This window comes from Callionymus lyra, chromosome 4 (genome assembly GCF_982586985.1).
Source record: "Callionymus lyra chromosome 4, fCalLyr1.hap1.1, whole genome shotgun sequence".
NCBI classification, from domain to species: domain Eukaryota; kingdom Metazoa; phylum Chordata; class Actinopteri; order Syngnathiformes; family Callionymidae; genus Callionymus; species Callionymus lyra.
The window spans coordinates 29,138,774-29,153,125 of NC_141821.1; the positions used below are offsets into that span (position 1 = coordinate 29,138,774).

The following is a 14,352-nucleotide window of genomic DNA, read 5'->3' on the forward strand; positions in this document are numbered from 1 at the left end:
TTCAAAAGTGTATTGTGTAACTATGATTAATATACCACAAAGTGCCTGGATTCATTTATTGGTGTCAAATCTTGAATCGACTTGATGCAGAACAATCATTTTTGATCCCGTCATGTGTGCATGTGTTACATGTGCATAGCAATATGAACATAACATAAACTAAAGAAAAACAAACAAACATATCAATTGATTTTCTGAAGTAACTCTGACTTGACTGACAATCAACACAGTTTGATCAACAAAAATACACTTTGTGAACATTGCCACACCTGCTCCTATTGTCTAGTGTTGGGCGAGACCATAGAGCAAGAGGCGGGGACACCCTGGAAAGTTTACCTGCCAACCTCAAGGCACAATTAGCAAAAACAAACACTACTCCGACTTCTGAACAGCAAGTTATTCATTAACCTGTATGTTTTGAACCAAGGGCGTAAACATTGGTTAATTTTTTTTATTTACAATTGACAAATCCATTTGTATTAACAGTTTATGTAAAAAAAATACTTTCAGAATTTAAAATACATACTAGAAAGATGCAAAGTGCAGGCAAGAACTTATTTTGTCTTTAATCCAAAGTACAACCAAGTACAAGCTAAAATAATAAAAGCCACCTACAATATAAGTTTGTTTGCTCTCACTTCTTCATAAACAAGAAGTGGCTGTTTACATCTTTAGAAACGTGTTACTATTGAAATTATTAAAAGTACCGTATTTTTGCTTCATACATTATAAGATTAGTTGAACCTTAGATACTGAACGTCTCCATTCAAAAGAGATGATTTAAGAGTAAAGGATAATCAAAAACAAACAACTCAAAAAAGTCAGTGAATCATCATTTTCCAACATGTACAACGTTCCCAAGTGCTACTCCTGCAGAACAAGATTAGTCAGGTCAGTGATGTCGTTCACAGCCGGATGATTCTGCAACAGCAGCGTTAACATGTTTTCCTGACCAGGAAACACCTCACACAGCTGTGCTCTCAGGCTGGCAGTCTCGGACGCTGTCCTCTGCTTGGGCTTGTGGTGCTGGGGCTCGTCATGACTCCCTTCCACCCCTGTGTCCAAGGACCCCATAAGTGTTCTGTCTGGATGGTTTTGGATCTCTGTGTGAGCGTGGGATGGTGGGTAAGAAAGGGGAAATCTGGCCCCACCAGGGGAAGAGTGGATAGTAGGCCTGGAGGGTGAAAGGCATCCTTTATTATCAGCAATTCACAATTTAATTTATGAGACAATCTGATCTCTCTGTAGAAATAATATTAATTATTATTAATTATACAATACTAGCAAATGGGAAACAGTCAATATATTTGTGCAATATTTCTCTTTACTGTCTGTATTTTCAGTACACAAAAAAAGTAAAAAACAAACCGTTCATTGCTGTCATTTGATGTTCAAATGTGTTTCAAATAAAAAGACCATTTAAAAAACTGTAACTTAAATTATCATTGTAAACTCACTTGAGGAGGAATTCATCCAGGTGAGGACCATTTCTGCCCAGTGGGTCGTCCGGCACCATGAAGAGGTCGCCCACAAATGTGAACTGCAGAAGCCTGCATACACATCAGAATAAAAACATTTATCTGTTTATATCTGCGGAAAAATCATTGTTTCCATGTGATAGCAATGGCTTTTGTCCATTTTTGTCATTTAACTTAAGAACGGAAAGTAAGGTCACAGCTACACGCGTAATAATCACCTCTTTTTTATGATATCTTTCCACACATGAGACTCGTCCAGAAGGTCTCTCAGGTTGTCGTTGGTTACGATGATTCCATCTGTCTTCTCAGCCAGTTGGAGCATCAGTCTGGAGAGACAAGATCCACTTGTTAAAACCTGATTATTTATTATTGTTCTCACTGAAGATTGGGAAAAGAACAAATAAATATTCATCTTCCAGATTTTAAACTCAAGAGGTCAGTACAAGGCAACTAAAACTTATTTCAATTTATTATTTCACATGCTCAACCAAAAAAAAACACAACAAAGATTTTACCTACCTGTCATCATATGAGTTGATTCTCATGCCCTGGACCTCCCTGGAAGGAGTAAAGGAGACCAGCCCCAACTGCTGAAGCTCATTCAAATAGTGATTCTCTGCAAGTGGCCAAATAAAGACATTTACCAGCTATTTGTTGAATGTGCAATGTATACATTCCACATGTGAAGATAATATAAGAAAGGACCTTTAAACAATAAAAATACCAAAAAAAAAACAGCATCACTTGTTAAGTATTAGAATCTCACATCAGTTGTTTCACACCTGAGGCAAGGCATTACCTTTGATACGGGGGTCGTACTTCTGTCTCCACTGTGGAAGCAGGGCACTGATTTCACGGTGACCTCGGTCCCAGAAATGCTGGACAGCCAACGCAATTCCGCGGCAAGAGTAGAAATGTCCCAAACCGTGACTGTGAGAAGGAGTAAATCAATGAGTGAATCTATCATTGTTAGGCTGAATCTCAGAATGTGTCAAAGAACCACACTTCCCAGAGTGCACCAGCAGCAGCAAACCAGCTGCTTCATTCATTGGCACTAATGTGGAGCACCTGTGACCTGTGACCTCATGGAGGTTCTCAGTCAGTCAGAGAGAGAAGACGCTCCAAGTTCACAAGGGGTTCAGTCCAAAGACGCCAATGGTCAGTGAAATGTTTTACTTACTTTCATTGTGTTTGAAATGTTCACATTTATAGCTTGCGGTAAATATTAGTTAAGGAACATATTGCAGCATTTACTATATTGATTTTGTGATCGATGGGTTTGCTATAATAACATTTCATCTGAGTTTGGAAGATTAAAGGTAAAAGATTCAAAAGAATAGTACACAATTAAATATCAGAGCTTTACCAAAAAGTTTTGGAAAATTCATGAAATTAGATTTAGTGCTTATTAATTCATTAAAAATGTTTAAATTAATTTAAAATGTTTGAATGTTAAAATTCAGTTCAAAATTCATTACAAACGTTTAATTTAAATGGATGATTAAAATGTTTTTTGTTTGTCTGTCTTTAAAGGTTTACAACCTAAATACTGAGAAGCTGAATGCAGATGCTGGGATGTTTGTTTTTCCCATGAACCCACAAGCATAATGTGATGTAGAGGAAGCTGTCCTCTCATAGATATAGTTTATCTCCTACTCAGTCATGCCATGGTTTATTCCAAACGCTTTCACTCAGAACAACTAACAGACAAATTATTTGTGATATTTCACTACAAAATCTTCCTTTTAAATAAATCAATACATTTAAAATATTGATTTATAAAGGTACTATGGCAGACATGGGTAACGTTTGACGTGGGAATGACAGCCAGAGCTTAATAAACTGTAGAACTGAAATACTGTAAGACTTGGGTCATAAACCTCTTTACTTTTCATTTCCCCTCCCCCACCACTATTTATCATCTTTGCTTCATAAAAAGACAGACAGGAGGTACCAGCTTGTAATATTTGAATACATAAATGGAGATTCACGCTGGTCCAGACGTACCTCATGGCTACGTTGCTGCCGTCAATGATGATCATTCTTAGCGTTGGGTTGGCAGAGTGGTCCATCAAATGGAGCTTAAATGGCGTCTGCAGGCCCTCTAGGAAGCGCTGCTGTCCCGTCACCTCCAGGGACCCCCAGGGCTGACTTCTTCTGCTGGGAGATAAGCTGTCCCCAGAGTGCAGGGGGGGTTTCACTTCTGCCTGTGAGTTGCTAACTCGCACTGAAACGGGCTCATTAATCCATGTGGAAGAATGAGTTTCTGAGGGTGACTTTGACAGCGGCTCAGTCTTGCCTGAAAGCTCTGGAACTTCTTTGTCATTGAATCTTTGCTGTTCCACGAGCGGCTGATGAGTGGATTCAACAGGAAGTCTGTTGATCACACCAAAGTCACGCCCATGGCCAGATCCTGGTGAAGGAAAAGCTTCCGTCTTAACACGTGTGTTTTCCTCTTCTCTATGCTCAGTTTCACAGGGTTTGTTGTGATGAACACCCCGGTTTATAATGTCCTGCTCATGCTGGACCAGGTCCAGCATCAGGGAGGCTTCTCTGCTCCCTGTTCGGGACAGCACTCGTTCGACGGCTTCCTCGGAGTACCCCATGGCCGCGAAGGATTCTAACAAGAACTGCTGCTCATTTTTTTCACATGCTAAACCCCCCTCACTCTCCAGTGAAGCCTCCTGCTCTGAACGCTGGCTCCAACCTTTCAAGTGAGAATTTTGCTGTCTTGCCCCAGAAACGTTGGTTCTAAGAGGAGAAGCAGGACTTAAGTCGTTATTGGTCGTTGACAACTCCTTAGCAAACCAATCATTTTCATTTTGACCTAAAGACGGAGACGACAGAAGGCCATTGCCTTCACATGATCCTAGCCCAGGAGCTTCATCCATCGGCCTCACGAGTTCTGACTCGTGCACCAAATTGAGAAGAATTTCTTTAACCGATCCTGGCAGTACGAGAAGATCCAGAGTGTACCTGTCTTCACGCCTTTCCACCAGAGATTTAAAGGCTCGACGTGCTTCAAGAGTCTCCGCCAAGTCTTTGGAGTCTTTCTCTGTTTGTTTGGCTTGTGAGCTGTTCAACTTTTCAATCATGTTTGTAATCAAAGAGTAAGCCCGCACTACTGGTTTTGCAAGTCCGGATATTTGCAGGGAGCCAGATGATCGGATCTGAGTTTGGAAATGAAAGAGAAAGGATAAGAAACATTTTCTTCAGTACATTTTAGTACATTGGTACATTACTGTTCCTGTTGTGTGGGTCTCGATTGTTACCTGTAACTTCTTTACAGGTGAAGACATACCAGTGCTCTGTTATTCACCAACTTGGACAAACTTGGAACTCAATCACTCACCAGTATAAGTGCTGAAGTATTTCTGATCAGGCAGTCCATGAACAGCCCTCCAGCCCCACAGAAGACACATTTGAGAGACATGGGGTAAGAGACCTCCTGCTGCTCCTCCTGGTTCAACACTCCCTTAACAAATAGCTACAAGTGTAGAAATTGTTAAACATGTGGAAAATACAAGGGTACACAAAAGAAATCACCAATAATATTATATAGATTACTATTAATGATCTGAAAGGTTAAAAGCAAATACTTTCTTACTTTTGCAGCTTTTACATTTTCCAAAGATCCTTGAAGTTTTAGCCACAGCTGCTCATTGTTGAAATGTGGGAGGCTGTCGCCTTCAATCAGAAAACGAACCTGAAAAATCCTCTCCACAGAGTTGTGTATTGAGGTCAGCGATCCCCGCTGAATGCCCGAAAATGTAAACTCATCCTCTACTGGAGGGCTTCCTCCAACTTCTCCGATACTCTTACTGGCCATTTTTAAATCCATGCAAGACCGTTGATCATTTTGCTGGAACTAGAGGGAAAAAGATATGTTATGATTACTATTTAAAACAGTAATAACTGCAATAATGACGGATAAAAAGAAAAGTTGATCAATTTATTATTGTTAGGAATGTGTCAGTGAATAGACACGACACTCAATTCATAACCTTGCAGTCAAAAAAGACAATGTGATGTAAATGTCATCGACTCGTTTCAATTAAAGTGCCCAGACAAGATTTGGCTCTATATTAGCAGATAAGAACTTTGCAACTTAATACTTAAAAAAAAAAAAAAAAAATACTGTCCGACAAAATGTAACGTTGAAAAATATTCAGTGCGTTGAATTATATTTTACTTAACGTATATTTCGTGTTTATTGCTTTCCCCGGTAAACTATCCTCGTGCTTGCATTTTGTATGTTTACAGAAAAATAATATGCATTTGTTGTGAATTTGTAATTTCTTTTAAATTATTCTCCTGTCTCACTCACATATTTCAAATGTTGAAGTCAGCCTTTTCCAAGATACAATAAGTCTCTCGTCATGCCCATGTTTTGAAGTCATTACTTTATAAAGTTCCCCCCGTCCGAAATTTCGGCAAACGAGAGATGACAAACCTCAATTTTTGACCAATGAAAAGAGAGTTTTGTACAAACTAAAACATACTGATGAGTACAATAGAAGTCCAAGATATATTTAAGACATCTGTGTAGGTTTAAGGAGGGAGAACCACTCAATCAGATAAAGGGAAAAGGGCAGTCACATGAGAATTGATATACTTTCATTTTGATAGAAATTGAAACCATGTTAACTACCCATTATATAGGGAGTTGTGATCTATTACTGATGTGAATTTGGCGCCTATAAATCTTGTATTGAATAATTTTTTACACAATAATTCAGGCTCTCGCTGAAAGGGTTCACAACCGAGTGTGAAGCGGCAGGGAAGAGAATCAGCACCTCCAAATCGGAAACTGAAAACTAAACGATAGTAACAAAACTCTGCATTTAAATATTACTTAAAAAATTTCGAGAGGTAGATAGAATTCGTGTGTTAAGATGTTATTCATCACCACATATCTTACTTATGATTCAGTAGTTAGATATAAGTGATGAGCATCAGGTTTATATATATTTGTTTTATTCAAAAATTAGGCTATTCAAATAAATAATAATAAATGCGTGGTCTGAGATGTATTTAAGGAGTTTTTACAGAATATTTATTTAAATATAAATTGATGTAAAAATTCCTTTAATATTTCCCTAAAAAGGAAAACTTAAAAAAACTACCGAGTTTAGTACAAGCATTTGGATATTATTTATAAGTTACAGCAATTGATTCCCATAGGAGTTGTAGTAAAGTAGTTATAAAGGCGCATATCAAAAGGAGTCACTCCGTTTTGGTCTATTTGAGGATGGTCCCTAGAACGCTGTCTCACTTGCTGATAGAGATCTGTGTCTTTCCTCCAGAGAAAACGACGAAATGTTTGGTTCCAAAACGCTTGTAGTCCAAACAACGTTCAACTTTGACGAGAAAAGGTAAGATTTGTTTTCGTTTTACTTATATAAGCTCCATGGTCAGATCTGCCGACTTCGAGCCAACTTTAAGAAACAATAATAACTTTGTATTACAAAAAAAACGTCGACTTTATAACCTGGTTTTGTTGACTTACTTGAGTGAAGGTCTCCTTTTTGTTTCTAGTTTCCGCAATTCTGTAGCGAGCTCAAAGTGCGCGTCGATCTCTGCTCCACTGAGAAGGAAGTGAAGTTCCAAAAGCGAAACTAAATAACACATTGTTTTTTTGTTGATATAAAATTACCACAGTGAGCGAGTCAAATCATAATGTATGTGGACACTAATGAAATTGTACACCCATATTTTTTATATTTTATTTAAAAGCTATTGACTTTCGTGAAAGCATTTGGGGAATTCCTATGACGTCATACGCGTCGCTTGTTGATTCTGACATGACGATAGATCGATAAAACTTTATTGATCCCTCTGGAAGTCTCCTTCGGGAAATTGTTTAATTGTTTACGAGCAGTAAATAAAAACAAACTCATATTTCTTACCAGATACTGCAGTGTTGGATAAAATGTTTTAAGTGAACTTGCTATTTTTTGAGAGGATTTTTATTCGCTAATCTTTTTAATATCAAGGCAATCATTATACAATCTTCGAATATGTTCAGAGTTCTGGAGAATCTTTACTTGATGAGAAGGAAGTCAAGAGCCAGGGTAGACCTTCAAAAAATAAGTAAAAGTATAATTAAGGCTGTATTAAACTTTTTTTTTTTTCAAAACGTTTGTTTTATTTTCTACTTCAAACAAGACCCACTTGAAAAAACTAGGGACTCGAGAGCTGATTAGTTCTTTCAGGGAGTCTCGCAGATGACACCCCTACACTCTGGAAGCCTTCCAACTGGACTCGAGGGGAAAGATTTATTCAGTGTGGGACTGGTTTCCAATAAACCCATTACTATTACAGTGCAAATATAAGAAACAATGACGTATAAATGAATTCACCTCCACTTGACTAATATCGAAATGACAGATACAGGGTGGCTTTCCAAAACATTTCCTGAATAATGTGTGATGGGCGGCCCTCAACCGTACTTCCTACTTTTGTGACGCAACACTACGGAGCAGGAAGAAGCTTGGAGAGACCGCACATTCCAACAGAGAGTGCAGACGTAAGAGCGCTATGGAGGAACTGCTGTGAGTACTAATTCCTTTTTTGTTTGTGGGGAAAAAAAAACCCACCCACATTCTTTTGGTTATTTACGATACAAAAGCTTTACCCTGTGTGAAACTCATGGACTCGCCTAAGCAACTTAAGAAGTCTTTTAAGTTTGTTAAAATGAAACTGAAACTGATTCACAATCTGTTCTTGTTTCAAGTGTGAAACTAAATCTGGTAGTGACATTTAAAACCGAAATATTATATGCTGTTTTTGGCACATGACATGAAGTACAAGTTGGTTTTAAATGTCAAAAAAGTTGAGTTGAGATAGATGGTATCTGCTTCACGATTGTTGTTGTTTTCTCTCGGTTCTCTCATGACAGGAAGGAAAACGACTTGATTCCGTTCAGTGCTCTGACAGAGCGGACACATATTGGCGGTGGTGGGTTCGGGGATGTATTCAAAGCCAAGTTAAGTGTGGCTGTCAAGGTGCTTCACACTAATGACAGGTGAGTTGTGTGGTTGTTGGTGCCTTTACAAATCATAATGAATAACCAATCAAAGCACTTCTCTAGTGCATCTTTGCTAAAAGAGATCAGGATCATGCAAAAGTGCACAAGCCCGTACGTTGTCAAAGTTCTGGAAGTGTGTGCTGGAGAGAAGAAAGATCAGCTCGGTCTGGTCATGGAGTACATGGAGATGGGCTCCTTGGCAAACATGCTGGTTAGTCTTTTGTTCTTTAACTTGTATCAGTTCCTTCCGTGTTATGGCTTTTGTTTACTGCATGTGTACTTAAAAATGAGTCTGTTGTTTTCTTATCTTGTAGAAAGCAGGGGAGTTTTCATTACTCAGATAAGTAAAGATACTTCAGGATAGTCCGACGAATAATTACATTTTTTTTTTAATACATTTTACCCTATTAAATTCTTATTATTAAATTCTTCTAGCCATAAAGGCCAGTGCATGTAAAGGCCTATTTTGGCATCACCAACTTAATTACCGTTTAAAATGGTGATGGTAATTGAGTATTTATACTACAGAAAACGAATCAAGAACCTCCACCATGGGCTTTTGTAGTAAAGGTGGCCAACCAGGTGGCTCATGGAATACAGTTTCTTCACAATCGCACTCCTTGTGTCCTCCATCTGGACCTCAAACCAGATAATGTGTTGCTGGACAACAATTTCAACGCAAAGGTGAGTCGAAGACAGTTTTCTTGATTAGTGACGCATACCACACAGCCAATAATATCATAGTACTTAATGTATGTGTAATTACCCATAATAGGTGGTGTGAACCATATATATTTAAGCTTCAGGTCTCTCAGCTCTTGTTAAAAGTTTATCCTTATTCAAACACATTGCAAGTGTCGGTGCATATTTGCAAGATTTATGCTAATGATCTGAAAGCTTCCGCTACCAACAAACTTAAAATAAAAATAAATATTTCAGTTTTTTGGAACAATTCCTCATGTCAAGGCTTTAACACAAGATTGAAGTTGGAGACGAGCACCACAGAGGTATATGGAGGATTTTAAGTGCATCATGTTGGACTCAGATGAAGACGAAGATCACTGCGGTCCAGTTGCTACATTAAATTATATATAATGTTTTTGTCTATAACTTTAAAAAGGAATGGATTACTTTTAAAATAAACCCCAACCTTTAGTCGACATGAGGGTGAGTAGAAAATGAGTCAAGTTTGAATTTTGGTTGAACAAACTTGAGGATGCGAGAGAAAAAAACCTGCAGTCACACAACTGTTTGAGAAATATATAGAAGCGAACATTTTCTTTCTCCTGTCTTTTTTAAAACCATTTGATTTATCGCCACAGCTCACAGACTTCGGCCTGTCCCAAGAGGTACGCAGTCGGTCGTTCACTACAAAGTCCATTAAGAACGGAGGAACGATTGCTTATTTGCCACCTGAAGCCTTCAAAGAGAAGTACAGCGCCTCAAAAGCCACAGATATCTACAGGTAAACGCTGATCCTCCAAACCGTTAAACCATTTCATCAGCACAAACGGATTGACTCAAAGGTCTGACTGCTCAGTTACTATGTTCACTATGTCTGACCTTCAGTTATGCTATTATGTGTTGAATCCTTTAGTCATATGTAATCTTTGTCTTCCAGCTTTAGTATCCTCCTGTGGTCCCTCGTCACGGGTAAAAAGCCATATGAGGGTAAGAAAGTATTATATTTCTTTATGTAATATAAATCATAGATGGTCATGGTCTTTACTAAAAAAAGTGAGAAAACTCACAATTTTGAAACAAAACCCTTATATTTATCAGAAGAAAAAAGGGAAAATTAACAAATCAAGCACAGGCACATTGACATGATTGTTATTTTGTGGGTAGAATTGCTTTTTTTAGCACAATGTTGGCACAATTGAGTAGAGTCACAACAATAAAATACCAAAGATATAAAGTATAAAAGCCATTTACTGACTTTGCATAATGCTTTGTGTTTTATTCCATGCCGACCACATTTGCACCGTGACTAACATGTTAGTTGTGTGTGGATGCTGCTTCACTAGCAATGACAAAACTCCTAATGACTTTGCTTTTAAATGTGTTTTCGGTCTCACTCAAAACCATGTCTCTGTTGTCAGTATTTCACACTGAACTGTAAACTACATCAGGTTTCTTTTAATTCATCTCTCATGTTTACTAAATCTATTATTCCTCATGTCCACCTGGCTCTGCTCAAAGACGCCTAACCCCTCAGATGCTGACCATCATTGAGTGGTTTTATGAAGTGATGAACAATCTGTTCATCAGGTGCAGTTCACCAGTTTCAGGGCTAATAGCCTGACAGTGTCTGGTTGTGGGCATCAAGAACAAGAGTCTTCTCAAATACTTGTCCACAATGTTCTCTAAGTTGCCCTCATGTTCCCACACCTCATATTCTGTCACGTCTGTAAAATTGTGCTCTTGTCTCTCCATGCAAACCATAGATCAGTTTAAACAGGTATGTTACTTAATATACTTTCCACATGCTATCTTGGTAAATACCATGCAGGAGAAGAATCTATAATTCCAAAAAGTCTATTAATGTCATTTCCCCCCTTTCTTTGATAAAAGGTTGTTTGACAACAGTTTTGGAGTATCGTGTTGGGGAAGGGGATCGACCTCTTTTGGAAGACATCGATGCTCTTAAAGATGGACGCCCAGGCCTGGATGACCTCAAAGCACTAATGGAGTCATGCTGGCACGGAGAAATACCTGAGAGACCCTCAGCAGATGGTAAGAGAGACAGACGATACCAATACTGCAACTAATATTATAAACCAACCAAAAAAAATGGAAATCTACATCCTATACTATGTTCTACCCAAAACGACATTTTGTCTTCAGAGGATCCCACCAATATTGGGTAATATGGAGGAAAAAAAAGACATTTTAAAGATGCGTTGTAATGTACGCTAAATCATTGCCTAAAAATAATAATAATAATAAAAAAAAGATAATTGGATACATTGTGTTATATGAAGAAATGGTTATGGTGTGCATCTCCCCATATGCTCTATATTTAATTTATTTTTTCTTTTAGTTTGTGCAGAAAAAACTGAGGAACTGCATCAGAGCCACAAGGATCCTGACACTGTCGCACAACTTTTGGAAAAGCTGGTACGTTATTACTAGTTTTAAACTCCGAACTGCCTATGAATTATTCTCACTTAAATTCCATGAACCGAGGGATGCTTCAGCATCTTTAGTGAAAAGAGAATTAAACAACACGATTCTTGTCTCCTTGTAGAAACTTCTGGACAACCGTGATGCTATGCCGGCGACCTCAGGTCAGTTTGAGAAACATTTCTAGCATTTTTTTTCCTTCTAAATTCTGTTCAACTTGTGATCATGTTATAACTCTAATTATTTACTAATCAGGAGTTTTACCATCATATAAACACCATGGAGGTCCACCAGCACAGGTAATAGTTTGCTTTGAAGCTACACTTTAAGCAGCCAATATTTAAGGAATATTTAAAGAATATTATAACCTTTTTGCTTTTATTAGCTTCTGCAATATCTTGCTATTTGAAATGAAAACGCATTCGAGTTTTGTAACTGAGGAAGCCATTGATGTTGATCGCACCATCCTTTATGTTCAAGTCATTCTAATAGCGTATCACAGTTGGCAACATCTATTTTTAACATGTTGACGTCAATAAATGCAAGCCAGCGGGACTCCTTGGACTGAATGACGTATTTTTTTGAACACTTGTATATCGATAAGGAACTTTGACACTTGCAGATATGCAGTGCTAGGCAAGTTACCCATAAAAAGTAACTTAGTTAGTTAGTTCTTTCAAAAGTAACTCAGTTACTTTAAGTTACTCTGTAGTTTCGAAGAAACTTACTAGTGAAAGACTTTTTGTATGTGAGGGATGAAGTGGCAACTTTTCCAAGTTCCAGTGCAAGTTTGCATGCTGTGATTAAAAAAAATCAGAAAAAGGTAAGAACAATAGATTTATGAATCAAATAAAAAAAAAAAATCTAATAAATTAGGGGTCGATAAAGATTTTGAGAGCGCCGAGAAGTAAAAATGTTGAATAATACTGTTGACACATTCAAAAGTGCAAGGGGAAAAAAAATCTAAACTGGATCAAAATGTCATGTGTTGCAGGATGTCCCGGACGCAGAGACCAATAAGTCAGAAGCAAAACCAGTATCTACCTCAAACAGCAGAAATGTAAGTTTTAGCAGGTATACGACAACATTGAGTAAATTACAGAAAAACTCAGTCATTTTAAATACATTTGTACCTTTTAGTTCTCTTGGACACTTCAATATGAAATGTTTACACTTTTAAAAAGTGACTCGACCAAACAAACCTCTATCCACAGCCTAATCTTGGAGCCACAATCAATGTGAATCGGATCGTTGGAGGTCAGTTTGGGGACCACAACCAGATGCACCTCAACACTCAACCTGAAAATAGATGATTGTCTCTCGTCTTGTTGTTTGCCAAGTATAACTTGTCAGTGGCCCAGTGTATTTTACATATCGGCAATCATTATGTTGTTCATCATAAGAACATACAGTACGATTACCTAAGATTGTTTTTTTTAGTTTCCTGCATGTTGGCCATTGTGTGTCATATGAAACCAGAAGTGGGGAATTAAATTCAGGGAAAGCTATAAGAAATACGAATTTTTTTTTTTTTAACTTGAAACAAACCAATGAAATGCTGAATTTTAAATGTTTGAAACTGTTCTGTTTTTGTTTTTTTTTTACTTCATTGCACATGTATGTTATTCGACCTTAAATTAAATTTAAAAAATCTCTGAAGAAAAAAAGGTGCTTCATTTTTCAAATACAAAAGGTTTAATATATATAAAGATATGTTTTGTTACAAAATATATAATCGTATTAAGGACAAAGAATGTTATAGACGTTGAGTCCTAACGTCATGTTTGTTACATCCATATAGTTTATGGCTCCATGTGCTTTTATGGGATACACTTTGATCAACACGCCTCCAAACGCCCTTAACCATATTTTCTACAAATAACTAAAGGCGCTTTACAAATAACCTTTACTTACTTACTCTTAGCGAGTAAATGCCATTTCTAAATGCAAACGCTAGATGGCGACTGTAGCTAAATTATAACAAGTAAATTAGAAACGCACAAATTTACGTTTGGTTCTTGGCAATAATCCATTTGCTCATAATCTTCTATTTATTCATAACAGAGTCGAGGCTCATACAGAGATGAAAAGTTTGCCAGTGACAAAAAAACACGTGAAGAGAGCTGCGTTGTGTTATTTTTTGATTTATCTTAACTCAGGACAAATGTTTGGAAATACTTTTTAGTTTTGTGATGAATCAGAAGTTATTCCAGTGATCCAATATTGTTACAATCCTAGCAAAAAATAGCATGACCGTGTAATTTTTGTAGGCTTTAAATACCAGTTAAATTTGTTCTACAATTTGTCTCTCAACAAAATGTCTAGAAGATCATGAATTGCTGGTCCATCTATGCCCTTAAACTTTGGGTGGTGTCTGTAAGATCGGTTTTCTCTTCTGGGCGACTGGATCCTTGAGGAATGGGTGAGGAGTTCAGTCGTCCAATAGAGACTCTGAGTGGAACCACTGCTCCTACGCATCATAATATACAGTATATCAGATACAGTATATCGGCTCAATGAAGCTCGACGAGAAACTGTCACGAGGCTAAAGTAAAGGGATTTCTTGTCTTAAGAGCTAAAAAAATACAACAAACTGAAATTGTCTAATTCCATTACTAATTTATTACTCCAAGATGCACAGAATTGCACATGACACAATACATCCACTGAAAAATAGGCCAATTAAAGCAGACTCTGAAGATATTATCTGTGACTTGA

The 14,352-nt window shown here is 37.5% G+C and overlaps 2 protein-coding genes across 2 annotated transcripts; one reads left to right on the forward strand and one right to left on the reverse strand.

Moving 5' to 3' along the window:
• Positions 1-42: 42 nt before the first annotated feature.
• On the reverse strand, positions 43-7,816 carry khnyn (KH and NYN domain containing). The gene is made up of 9 exons (XM_087789604.1): positions 6,988-7,816; positions 5,086-5,346; positions 4,831-4,965; positions 3,486-4,648; positions 2,278-2,408; positions 1,998-2,094; positions 1,697-1,804; positions 1,458-1,550; positions 43-1,174 (listed from the first exon to the last, which is right to left on the reverse strand). The coding sequence occupies exons 2-9, from the start codon at positions 5,317-5,319 to the stop codon at positions 865-867; spliced, it is 2,271 nt and encodes a 756-aa protein (XP_087645730.1). The 5' UTR covers positions 5,320-5,346; positions 6,988-7,816; the 3' UTR covers positions 43-864.
• On the forward strand, positions 6,747-13,155 carry ripk3 (receptor-interacting serine-threonine kinase 3). Its single transcript, XM_087789606.1, has 13 exons — positions 6,747-6,853; positions 7,869-8,032; positions 8,380-8,505; positions 8,572-8,719; positions 9,037-9,192; positions 9,831-9,973; positions 10,130-10,179; positions 11,083-11,244; positions 11,552-11,628; positions 11,759-11,798; positions 11,890-11,933; positions 12,629-12,694; positions 12,849-13,155. Exons 2-13 carry the CDS (start codon positions 8,019-8,021, stop codon positions 12,945-12,947), a joined length of 1,125 nt encoding a protein of 374 aa, XP_087645732.1. The 5' UTR covers positions 6,747-6,853; positions 7,869-8,018; the 3' UTR covers positions 12,948-13,155.
• The last annotated feature ends 1,197 nt before the right edge of the window (positions 13,156-14,352 follow it).

Excerpts from the sequence above, each read along its gene's own strand:
- khnyn (XM_087789604.1), bottom strand. The coding sequence starts at position 5,319 with ATGGATTTAAAAATGGCCAGTAAGAGTATCGGAGAAGTTGGAGGAAGC. Across the intron at positions 2,409-3,485 it reads GGCAGCAACGTAGCCATGAG|TCACGGTTTGGGACATTTCT; the intron begins GTACGTCTGGAC and ends TCCTTCTCACAG. Across the intron at positions 1,551-1,696 it reads AAAGATATCATAAAAAAGAG|GCTTCTGCAGTTCACATTTG; the intron begins GTGATTATTACG and ends ATGTGTATGCAG.
- ripk3 (XM_087789606.1), top strand. Across the intron at positions 9,974-10,129 it reads AAAGCCACAGATATCTACAG|CTTTAGTATCCTCCTGTGGT; the intron begins GTAAACGCTGAT and ends TTTGTCTTCCAG. Across the intron at positions 10,180-11,082 it reads GGGTAAAAAGCCATATGAGG|GTTGTTTGACAACAGTTTTG; the intron begins GTAAGAAAGTAT and ends CTTTGATAAAAG.